The sequence below is a fragment of the Haematobia irritans genome, chromosome 1, assembly GCF_050003625.1.
Source record: "Haematobia irritans isolate KBUSLIRL chromosome 1, ASM5000362v1, whole genome shotgun sequence".
Lineage (NCBI taxonomy): Eukaryota > Metazoa > Arthropoda > Insecta > Diptera > Muscidae > Haematobia > Haematobia irritans.
In genome coordinates this window covers 276,798,462-276,811,799 of record NC_134397.1, presented here as the reverse complement: position 1 = coordinate 276,811,799, position 13,338 = coordinate 276,798,462, and the positions used below count along the sequence as shown (strand labels likewise).

Below are 13,338 nucleotides of genomic sequence, written 5' to 3'. Positions count from 1 at the left end.
GGAATCTTCCGAACATATCTGGAATATATGTAAAAAAAAAACAAAAAAAACTTTGGTCGAAGCGGGGATCGAACCCACGACCCTTGGCATGCAAGTCGGACGTAGCAACCACTGCTCCACGGTGCCAAACTAAATGTTTGTTTCTGTTAAATAAACTTTGTTTATTCGGTTCGTGGGCGCCGCAAGCTATGCTATATAAATATAAGTTATATGGATATTTATCTATTGATGACCATAACAGGTACATAGCTCAGTGGTTAGTGTGTTGGCTTACAAAGTGCATGGTCCGCGGTTCGATTCTCCGTCCAGGCGAAAGGTAAAAAAAATTTAAAAATTTATAAAATCGTATAATTTCTTCTACATTGTTGGTATTACAGAAAAAGGTGCTAAGAACTAAAAAACTTCGTGGAAGTGAGAAAGATGTGAGGGAAAATGCAATTAGCCAGAAAAAAATTTTTTGAGTTAGTCTTTATGAAATTGTTTTTACATTCTGGAAAAGAATAAACGTTTATCACAAAAAGTATATACTTTTCTTCCAAATGCACTTCCTTTCAACGAAAAGCAAATGAGAAACGAACTTTGTTTGTCTAAAATTTCGTTTGGAAGGAAAGAATTATTTTTTTGCGTGTATGCGTACCAAATTTGGTTGAAATCGGTTCAGATTTAGATATAGCTCCCATATATATGTTTTTCTGATTTCGACAAAAATGGTCAAAATACCAACATTTTCCTTGTAAAATCGCCACTGCTTAGTCGAAAAGTTGTAAAAATCACTCTAATTTTCCTAAACTTCTAATACACATATATCGAGCGATAAATCATAAATAAACTTTTGCGAAGTTTCCTTAAAATTGCTTCAGATTTAAATGTTTCCCATTTTTTTTTTTACTAACATTGTGTTCCACCCTAGTGCATTAGCCGACTTAAATTTTGAGTCTATAGATTTTGTAGAAGTATATCAAATTCTTCCAGATCGAGTGGTATTTAAATGTATGTATTTGGGACAAACCTTTATATATAGCCCCCAACACATTTAACGGATGCGATATGGTATCGAAAATTTAGATCTACAAAGTGGTGCACGGTATAATATAGTCGGCTCCGCCCGACTTTAGACTTTCCTTACTTGTTTTAATTTATAAACGTTTACATACAATTTATGAATACCACAATTAAACATTTTTTTGTGAACACTAAAAAATGCAAAATAAATGATTTTTTTGTGTGTATTGTAACGAAATTTCTCCACCAGGTCTATTCCTCCCGGGAGTGCTACCTATAGTCCCCGGCCGTGCTCAGTCATGGGGAGTTCTTTCCCTGAGAACTAGTTTGGCTTCGTTAACTTAAATGAAATTTTGAGGTAGCTAATTTAATAAAAAAAAAATCGAATGACATGAAGCCAAGAAATCCATATTCATTATATGATATGGACATTTTTAAGGTGTCCTTAACCGCCATCCTTTACCTTTCGTGAAACCAAAACGCAAATTTAGAAATTCATTATAAATATATATAAATCTATTAATCTAAAAGTCCAATATTAACATAATTTCCGAATAAAATAATGGTATTTAATGTAAAAGAGACTAATGGGCAAATCGTATATTGATGAAAATGTAGTTGAAATTAATAATGGATGTAAAAATATTAATTTTATAAGGTAATCGAGTGGTGCAATAAGTATCGAGCTTATACAAAACGGGATGCAACGAAAAATGGACTCACCTCTTAATCCCTCGAAGTCATCTGGCCAGTTGACGGACGATTTGGGTTGTGGTCATCTGAATAATAATTAACAATTGTATAGAGCTCGATGGACATAACTGGATAGAATAAATATTAGATAAATATGGTATTTAGTGTAACTTAAGATCTAAAACTTCTCATCTTGAAACGATCCGATAGAATAATAAGGTAGAAGAAATCCACAATGTAAAGGACACGTTAGAAGTAGTGCAGGACTTCGGGAATTATAATGGACTGATATGTAGAACGTAAACTCGGTATCTTTTGTGGCACAATATTTCGTATTCGCTTATCTCCAACTGATTGTCCAATAGATCAGATTGGCCTCTCTTCAACCGATTGTATTCGCCAAATCCAAAAAATGTTAATTTATTACGTTTTTCACAAAAGATAAGCTCTCCACGAGGTATGGGATAAATTTAGCTCATCCAAATTCGTAATAAAAAGGAAATTTATTATCAATTTTCGCCAACGTTTCCGGCTTCTTTATACTTTTCCTCAATATTTTCTAATTTCTTCAAGCCAAATTCTTCTTATTATATCCTTATCAATTTACAAATATTAATTCTTTCTATTTCAAGTTTCAAAATCGAAATCCATCTTTTCTCTGATTTTTTTTTCTATCCTACTTTTTTTCTTCTTTTTCAAACAATTTTCCTTAGTAACCTTGAACAGACTACTTTTTTAAACTCAAAATAAATATAAAATGATATAAAGTGAAATTATAATGAAAATATAATATTGACCTCACAGTATGTGCAAATCATTACAGGTGTGACCGCCAAATGCGGACACATTTTTCAAAACACTTTTCCTCCTCAAAATGTTGGCTCTCATAATTTGCATGAATGCATGCATGCATTTTTCCACGATTCTTCAATTCAGATGGTTTGGCTGATTGTTCGCCCCACCGCAAAGGTGGCAGAACGAATTGAAAATTTGCGGTTACAAAAATTCAAAAACATAAATTTTCAATTTAGACCCAAATCATGTAGCCCGATCGAGAGCATATCGGAATGAGTGTGTGTTTGTTTGTGTCTACGTGCAAATGTAAATGGCGCTCCTTTAATTTTTGGATGGTAGGTAGACGTGTCGAAACCAGAAAAAGCAAAAAAAAAATCGGAAAAATAATAATTTTTGTATAATCATTAGCAACAACACCTGGTTACGACGTTCTTTGTACGTGCCATAACCACCACCAACGCCAGCTTCAGAGTCCTTTGCAAATTAAACATTAACATTGGTATGGCTTTCGGCAAAAATTTACACACAATCCCTTTAAATTTATAGACAATAATTTGCATAAATTGAAAATTTAAAAATTTTATATGTGTACTTTTGGGTACTCAAAGTATAAATAGCAACACTTTTGCGAGGGCGGAATATAGACCATTGATGGTCACCGCGGGCTGTTGCTACTCAGTGTGGCGGTCATAAATTACAATGTCAGAATTCGGCAAACCTTTGCTAGGCCAGTGACTCTCGTTCACTATGGACGGTATTCAGAGATTTTTAAACGGCCAGTTTATTATGTTAACATGGCTTCCAGCATTGGCGTAGTTAATAAAACATAAAACCAAGCCACGGCACGTACACTTGAATACAATTATCCTCGACGATAAAATTGTTTAACAAAATTTTAATTACAAATTAAAAACAATGCTATCGATTATGGAGACTATAAGAAAAAAAAAACACACACACACACAAATGGGGAAACCTGTCACTGGCAAAATTGAAACAATAATAACGTTCACATAGGAAGAGTTAGCGGTGCTATATTATGATGGGTCTTATACAAGGGGAAATATTAAATTAATAATTATTCGAAAAGTTTAATTTAAAGTTTAAACCAAAAATAGGAAATAAATTGATTTCGTCCAAATTACAAATGGTATAAAGCTTTTAAATTTTATTCATCCTATGATATCTAAAATGAAAGTAAAAATTATCTATTATAAAAATAAGTATTACGATTTAACTAAAGCTAAGAAGAAGGAAATTATTAAACACTAGCTTTAATAATTTATCTATCCCTATTCGTCGAAGAGCCGACGAAGCTTGGATCTATGCTTAAGAAAAATACCATCAATTTGCTGAATGGATAGCTGAAAACAACACAAATCAAAAAACCAGATCTTGTTGATCTGGTCTTCGAATATAAAGATATGGTGTTCTCGAAATTCCTTCCGATCGGTTAAACTTTCAACTACTAATATTTTGCATATTGAAAGCTACTCCAGAAATTGACTGTTACCACACTCAAAAAACAGTGAAACCACCAGGAAGGAAAATATTGATACCGTAGTGGTGAACTTCTCTTTTATCACTGAGTGTTGCCTGACTCCAATGATAAGGGAGCTTAATTTTTATAGCCCAGTCCGAATGGCGTCTCACATGGCGAAGTCACTTAGAGAAGCATTCAGAAATGTCACCAACCGCACCGAGAGGGACTAAACTTTTTGGTCTTTGGTCGAAACTGGTATAGAACCCATGCCCCTTTAAATGCAAGGTGCACGTTAGCATGTACATCTTACATTTAAAGGGACATAATATAATGCACCACCGTGGCTCCCAAGAAGAGAAGCTTTCAAACATTCAGAATAACACCAACCTTATTGAGAAGGAATGCAAGGTGTATGTACATGCTGACTAATGCACCACGGTGGCTCCCATAAAAAAAGTTTCCTTTTTTTAATCTGAGTAATTTTAAACTTAATACCTTCACCTAAAAAAATCCATTTAAACACAGAATTTATTTCAATGAACGGGGCAAACACTTACGCTGACAAAAACAAATTGAATAACGAACAACAAAAAAAAAAAAAAGAAAAACATCTACGAACATCTATATAACATACACTGAATCAAAAAAGTTCCGTGCACGCAGAGAAGGAGTATGATCACCTCAAGCATGTTACAAGAGCAAAATGTTATTTTGGATCGAAGAACATTGTACTAATTTTAGTTTGATGTCAGCCCTACTAGCAACCATGTAGCAGAAGCGGTTTTCTGCATCAAAAAATCCGTATCCGTACTATGATAGTTTTTACAAATAAAGGAAATTCAAGCTTCAATAATGTCTTCCCTGGGTAAAGAAAGAAAGTAAGGTTAATAAACCTGTGAAATCGATGAAGAAAACTTTATCAAAAAATCGATAAAAAACGAAAATTGTTCACAACATAATGCTATGGTATGCCATAACTTTTATTTGTAGTTTAGTTTTTTGCTCCATTTTAATTAAATATATTGTTCTTATAAAAAACAAGTATATACAGTACTAAGTTCGGCCGGGCCGAATCTTAAATACCCACCACCATGAACCAAATATTAGGGTTTCCTTTAAAATTTCAGGATGGCTTGAGGACTTGAGGACACTTCCCGAATATACATTTAAAGATTTCACCTATGAGGACTATACCGATTCTGGATTTATAAGATCCATTTTTGTTTGAGTTTTAGAGGAATCGTTAACATCTCTTGTAAGTGTGCAAGAAAATTATAAAATAACGTCTTGATTTGAAATCTTAAATCTGTAGAAGTAAAATCTGGAAATTTTACATTAAGTTTCAAGCAATTTTCATGATCAGTGCGCCTTCAAGAAGTGAAGTCGGTCTATATGGAGGCATTACCAAATGGACCGATAAAAACTTAATCCGATACAATTCAGGCAAATAGGATAAAAACTTCGGATTCTAGAAGCCCAAGAAGTAAAATCGGGAAATCGGTCTATATGGGGGCTATACCAAAATATGGACCGATACTCACCATTTTCGGCACACCTCTTTATGGTCCTAAAATACCTCTAGAATTTCAATTTCAGACAAATTGGATAAAAACTACGGTTTCTATAAGCCCAAGACCCCAAATCGTGAGGTCGTTTTATATGGGGACCATACCAAAACATGGACCGATACTAACAATTTTTGGCACACGTATTTGTGGTCCCACAATACCTCTAGATTTCCAATTTCAGGTAAATTGAATAAAAACTGCGGTTTCTATAAGCCCAAGACCCCAAATCTGGAGGTCGTTTTATATGGGGACCATACCAAAACATGGGCCGATACTCACCATTTTTGGCACACCTCTTTATGGTCATAAAATACCTCTAGATTTCAAATTGGATAAAAACTACGATTTCTATAAGCCCAATACCCCAAATCGGGAGGTCGGTTTATATGGGGACTATATCAAAACCTGGACCGATATAGCCTATCTTCGAACTTGACCTGCCTGTAGACAAAAGTCGAGTTTGTGCAAAATTTCAGCACGATTGCTTTATTATTGAAGACTGTAGCGTGATTACAACAGACAGACAGACAGACAGACAGCCAGACAGACAGACGGACATCGTTATATCGTCTTAGAATTTCTCTCTGATCAAGAATATATATACTTTATATAGTCGGAAATCGATATTTCGATGTGTTACAAACGGAATGACAAACTTATTATACCCCCGTCACCATTCTATGGTGGTGGGTATAAAAACATGGCGCTTGTATGGATACTTTTTTGATTCAGTATACGTAACATACATATATGCTCGCAAATGCAAATGCATTTATAAAAACCCAAATCAGCACTAGACATTTATGGAGGTTTTTATGTTTATGTTCATACAAATAATAACACATACACACATATCTGTGTATATTTATGTATATAGAAATACCCAGATAAGTTTTACGATTATGAAATTCAGGTGTTTGTTGAGCTATTCAGCACTTCGTTTGAAAAATAAAAAAACGACATTTATCCTATCGCTGGTGAATACAGATTTTCAGCTGCGTGTTATTTTCGTCATATTTCGTCTGTTTTAATTCCATTATATTCATATTCATATTTTTTCACTCTCATGCAATATTCGGATGATTTTCAACACTTTTTTGGTTTGATTTTCCTTTCACTTGCAGCTTTTGAATTCGGATGCCACATCGGTCACCTTGAAAGGTGTTACACGTGAACTAACAGGCAGTTATCAGTGTGAGGTCTCTGAAGATGCTCCCCTATTTCACACCGATATTCGTTCAGCCCATATGCAAGTTATTGAACTGCCTAAAGATGATCCCACTATGCAGGTTGAAAAGAAGATAATAACAGCGAATGATTATTTCAAGGCTGTCTGCACGATTGGACCCTCATATCCAGCGGCAAATATAACGTGGTATATTAATGGAAGAAAGGTAAGTTGAACTTGACATTCTTTGTAGGGATATGTTTTGAGTAGTAAACTTTTGTGTTGTTATATAAAGAGTGGTTAAAATTTCAAGGGCCGATGTTGATTTTGAATAAAACTTAAACTATTTAGGAAATTATTGTAATTTTATTTTATTATGATATATTGGAACCAATTATGTATGGAACCAAATATCGGCCAAGTGGGCGCCGCGACCTCGGTGGCACACCTTCATCCGATGGTCCAAATTTTCGATGACGCTGAGGCATAATGGAGGTTCTATGCCGTTAATATGACGTCTTTAGCTCTTGAATTGTTGGTGGCTTATCGACGTACACCTTTTCTTTCAAATAACCCCAAAGAAAAAAGTCCAACGGTGTCAAATCACATGATCTTGATTACGTGAGATAACACGGCCATTGAATTTGTTGCGCAAAAGAGCCATTGTTTCGTTAGCTGTGTGGCAAGTGGCACCGTCCTGCTGAAACCACATATCGTCCACATCCATATCTTCCAATTCGGGCCATAAAAAATTCGTTATCATCTCACGATAGCGAACATCATTCACAGTAACTGCCTGACCGGCCTCATTTTGGAAAAAATACGGCCCGATGATGCCGCCAGCCCATAAACCGCACCAAACAGTCACTCTTTGTGGGTGCATTGGTTTTTCGACATTCACTCTTGGATTCTCATTCACCCAAATGCGGCAATTCTGTTCACTGAGGTGAAGAATCCACTGAGGTGAAAATGTGCCTCATCACTGAATATGATTTTCTTCGAAAATTGACCATCCACCGTTGCCATTTCTTGGAACCATTCTGCCCATTCACGACGTCCATGGTTCAAATTGAATAAGTCTGAAGTAAAGAAATGTCAAATAAAATTCGGAAAAAAACTTGGCGTTTAGGTGTGATTCACATTCAACATCGCCCTTACAATTTAACCACCCTTATTATGTTTGCCATACCGTTTTTAACATATGTCGATAATATCGATAACATTTCACATAAAACATATCCGTTTTAGATTAGTGTGACATTCTTAGGAGATCTGGCAGTATCCATTAATATTTCTACCTATTACGATCGGCCATAACCAACGGAGTTCTCTTGCTCAAATTAGGCGTAGAAAATCTTTACGACCAGACAAGCGAAGTCCGAAAACAGGGCGTACAAAATTACATGGCTTTATCCGTCCCTATATTTACGTATAGCACTTTCTAAACTGACCCCCAGATTTGATTGAACCTACTAGAGGTTTATATCTCATTCGGTCCCAATTTGATCCCTATACATTACTTCATGCAGAACCTGACAAAAGGGGATTCATGCACGAAAAATATTATTTTTTTAACAAAAAAATAATATATAACAAAACTTTTGACTAATTTTAGAAGATTTTAACTAAACAGTATTAAAAACATTAACATCACGCCGATATTACAAAAATAAGTAAATATTTTTCGACAAATTCACCTGTTAAAGAACATCTCGTAATTTCAATGAAAAAATTAGAGTTCAAACTTGGAAGAATGTCTTTAGCGCCATATAGTGCAAGTTCAAGATGGGCGCATTTGTGGTAAAATTTAAAAATTTTATGTAATTCTATATAACTTAATTTTTATACCCTAAACCACATAGTGGTCAGGATATACTCGTAATATCTTTGAGATACAAAACAAACAAGTATATACGGCCGTAAGTTCGGCCAGGCCGAATCTTATGTACCCTCCACCATGGACTGCGTAGAAACTTCTACGAAAGACTGTCATCCACAATCGAATTAATTGGGTTGTGGTATCTTAAAACTTCTTAACATCGTTTTCTAAATTGTGAGTTAGTCCATACGTGGTATATATTAGACAAAAAATTTATGTATAGGTAAGTCTACAAATAATTACGAATCGACATGGAAATTGAAATATGGGGGTCGCTTATATGAGGGCTATATAGAATTATGAACTTGGTATGGACCAATTTTTGTGTGATTGGGGATCGATTTATCTGAGGTCTATATATAACTATAGACCGATATGGAACTAGTTAGGCATGGTTGTGAACGGCCATATACACTATGTACCAAATTTCAACTGACTCGGATGAAATTTGCTCCTCCAAGAGGCTCCAAAACCAAATCTCGGGATCGGTTTATATGGGGGCTCTATATATGATTATGGACTCATGTGGACCACTTTTGGCATGGTTGTTAGATATCATATACTACCATCACGTACCAAATTTCAACCAGATCGGATGAATTTTGCTTCTCCAAAAGGCACAGGAGGTCAAATCTGGGGATCGGTTTATATGGGGGCTATATACAATTATGCACTGATATGAACCAACCCTGCAACCAGTACCATATACTAACATCGCGTACCAAATGTCAACCGTATCGGATGAATTTTGCTCTTCCAAGGGGCTCCGGAGGTCAAATCTGTGGATCGGTTTATATGGGGCCTATATATAATTATCGACCGATTTTTGCATGGGTGTTTAAGGCCACATATTAACACCACGTACCAAATTTCAACTGAATCAGATGAATTTTGGTCTTCCAAGAGGCTTCGGAGGTCTAATCTGGTGATCGGTTTATATGGGGGCTATATATAATTATGGACCGATGTGGACCAATTTTTGCATGTTCATTAGAGACCATATACTAACACCATATACCAAATTTCAGATGATCGGATGAAATTTGCTTCTCTTAGAGGCTTCGCAAGCTAAATCGGGGAATCGGTTTATATGGGGGCTATATGTAAGTATGGACCGATGTGGACCAATTTTTGATGGTTGTTGGAGACCATATACTAACACCATGTACCAAATTTTAGCCGGATCGGATGAAATTTGCTTCTCTTAGAGCAATTGCAAGCCAAATTTGGGGGTCCGTTTATATGGGGGCTATACGTAAAAGTGGACCGATATGGCCCATTTACAATACCAGCCGACCTACATCAATAACAACTAATTGTGCCAAGTTTCAAGTCGATAGCTTGTTTCGTTCGGAAGTTAGCGTGATTTCAACAGACGGACGGACATGCTCAGATCGACTCAGAATTTCACCACGACCCATAATATATATTCTTTATGGGGTCTTAGAGCAATATTTCGATGTATTACAAACGGAATGACAAAGTTAATATACCCCCATCCTATGGTGGATGGTATAAAAATGCGCCTACCAGAAATATTGATTTTAGACCCCATAAAATATATACCATAAAATATATAGAAATCACCTCCTGAGTCGATCTAGACCTTCGTGCCCGTCCGTTAATGTATTTGGCGTTCACAGGATTCCGGTCGCATTTATTAACCGCTTTGAAATTTGGCACACGGTGTTTTTTTACTCTGCGTCCGCATGCTATTAAATTTGGAAGAAATCTATTTTGACGTATCCAAGAACATTTTTTAGACAAAAATAATTTCTTCATTTGTTAAAGAAAATTTCGTATTGGAGAAATTGTAACAAAAACATTATAATTACCGTTATAATGTTTTTGAATGTACCCATTACAATTAAAGGCATCTGGGATATAATAGATTTAGGTTTAGATTTACCTCCAAAACAACATAAGCGTAAATGTCGAAAAACGTAGTTTTGAAATGAATAAAATATCTTATTATAAATTAAATTAAAATTGAAGACGATTTAGTAAGAATAATAATTAATTTTTGTTGTCTAACAAAAGTTCATATCTGAAGGAAAAAATTAAAGTTAAAATTGATTTAAATGCCTTTAGCGCTGTATGAAGTTCAAGAGAAAGATTACTCAATTACTCATTTCACAAATAATTTATTAGCACAATTTAAGTAAACTTGACACAAATTTTCAAATTTAGTAAAATTGTACTCATTTTTATAAAAATTGTTTTCTCATTTTTAGTTTATATCATTAGAGTAAGCAAAAATAATTTAAAAAAAAAAACTAAAAACTCGTTCACTGTTTGCATTTTGTATAATCACATAGATGCAATTAAAATGTTTTTAATTGTTTATATCTATTTCTATTTTTTGCTTTTAGGTTTATAAAACACCATTCCAGCGAATTACACAAAATACAAACGAAGGTTCCGGAACCGTATCATCTTTGGACATTTATCCACACAGTCAAGTACTACAAGGCTTCTTTCAGGCCATACCCAAATACCAGACCAGCATTTTACTACTCTGTGAGGTGTCCATATTGCATGTATTCCACAAAAATGTACAACAGCGAATACTTCTGAGTATAGGACCACCAACGACAATATCTCCAAATCTCTTGGGTCTAGAGGGTTCCAAACGAATGAATGGCGATCCCGACAATTCAGCCTTAACTGGCAGGGGGCCAGGACTGACATCAAGTAGACTAAGCGTTCTACCATTGACACTGATAATTGGTTTTTGTCTCAGTCATTATCTAATGAGGCGAAGGCAACCCAGTATTCGAAGAAGTGATTCAACGATGATTCCATCACTTAATAGCCACTTTCATCAACTGTGACCAAATGGCCATTGTTTATAAATACTAAAATCAAACAAATAAAAATTAATATACATTTTGTTTCTCATTTTTGTTTTTTGTTTTGTTAAACCAAAGAGCATACATTCGTATATACATTAGTTCTATATAGAGAAAAAATAAAAAAAAAACAAAAAACTAATAATTATAATAAAATTATTGAAAAACAAGTAAACAACAATGCGATAAGTAAATAATGAAATTAATGAAAACAAACCAACATAAATAAAAAGCAAAAAAAAACACAACAACAACAAAACAAAAATAGATAATAGATCCTATATGGTATAATACCTATATGAGAATGAAGAAAAAAATAACGAAAGAAAAACTGAATGAATATGCAAAATATTATTTCATTCAGATTCCATCTGAATAAAATCGATTGCAAGGTTACACAGCATCCCAATTGGCCACACATAAAATGGGATAATGTAGTCGAGGTATTCCACCAGCCTATTGTCAGATAAAGTTTTTGTTTATGTTTAATAAATAAAATGAACAGCAAGTCACCAGCACACAAACGATGTGTTTATTATTCTGTTATTATTATTATTTTATTAAAATGTTGAAATTGTTTAATAAAATTTATTTTATGCGCATGAGAGGAGAAAAATGTGAACATACATGCAAATAAAAATTATGATAATTTTACCATATGAATATTGATTTACTATACAAGCAAAAACAAACAGAAAAGCACAATTGCATCTAAATAAACAATTTCACAACCAATAATGTATTTATGTACCCTACATCATGTTGGTTTTTTTAAATTTATACAGCATTCATATTATTCCAAGGAAATAATTTTTTTATATTTATCTTGTGAGATCAACTTTTCTCAATATGTTTTTATCCTATCCAAATATTTTGAATACTTTTAAAGTAGACTGTTCAAGGGAGCCACGGTGGTGTAATATTTAACATCCCAGATTTCTATACAAAGGTTCAATACCAGGTTCCCGGGTTTTAAAGCTTCTCTAAAGTCACAATTTGTCTGGACTTAGCCATGATAAACAAGGACTTCTTTATTTTGGTATACTAAAAGAAGAGATTTCTTTTCTGGGGAACGGAATTTTTGAATTTTGACAAGCATGCCCACCATGGATAATACAAAGGGTCATAGATTCAATTCCAGTTTCGACCAAACAACACAAGTTTTTCAGCGGTGGATTATTCCCCCTCAGTAATGCTGGTGTCATTTACGAGTGTTTCAAAGCTGCTGTAAATGGTTTCACTGGTCAGCACTCCGTTATAAGAAAGAAATTCACCATTGTGGTATCACAATGGACTGAATAGTCTAAGTGAGCCTGAAAAAACGGGCTGCCGTAAACCTAACCTAGATCATCGTTGCATTCTTTTGTCGCTAAACATTGTTCCTTAAAAGCAAACAAAAAATATTAGGGATGATCTCTGAAACGTTTGTTATAAATTCGAGTTTGGTTGAAAATTACACTTTCAATATCATATTGAAATTAATAAATACTCCAAAAAGTTGAGAAAATTTTACCGCAACACTCTGAGAATTCTATCAGAAGATCAAGATGGTTACATCAACGATAATATTCTAAAATCTAAAGCTTCAAAAATCTAAGAATTGTTCACAGAAAAAAATTTCACGAAAATTTTTCCAATTAAAATTTTAATTGAGTTTTAAAATGTATTCAATTAAAAATTTAATTGATTCAACAAATCATTTAATTGAAACAAAAATCAATCACAAAAATTAATAGTATCAATTAACTTTTTAATTGACTTTCAATTAATTTTTTAATTGATACTATCGTTTCCATGATTGAAGACATTTCAATTAAAAAATTATTTGGATCAATTAATTTCTTGATTCTTCAAAGATTAACTGAGAGATGACTAATGATTTTTTATGTTCAGAGTAT

The 13,338-nt window shown here is 34.0% G+C and overlaps 1 protein-coding gene across 1 annotated transcript in view; it reads left to right on the top strand.

Moving 5' to 3' along the window:
* Positions 1 to 11,507, top strand: part of beat-VI (Immunoglobulin domain-containing protein beaten path VI) — a 142,911-nt gene extending 131,404 nt beyond the window's left edge. Inside the window, exons 5-6 of the mRNA XM_075288612.1 lie at positions 6,666 to 6,935; positions 10,961 to 11,507. Coding sequence (XP_075144727.1) covers positions 6,666 to 6,935; positions 10,961 to 11,422 — 732 coding nt within the window. The 3' untranslated portion in view covers positions 11,423 to 11,507. The remainder of the gene's footprint in view (positions 1 to 6,665; positions 6,936 to 10,960) is intronic.
* Positions 11,508 to 13,338: the final 1,831 nt, after the last annotated feature.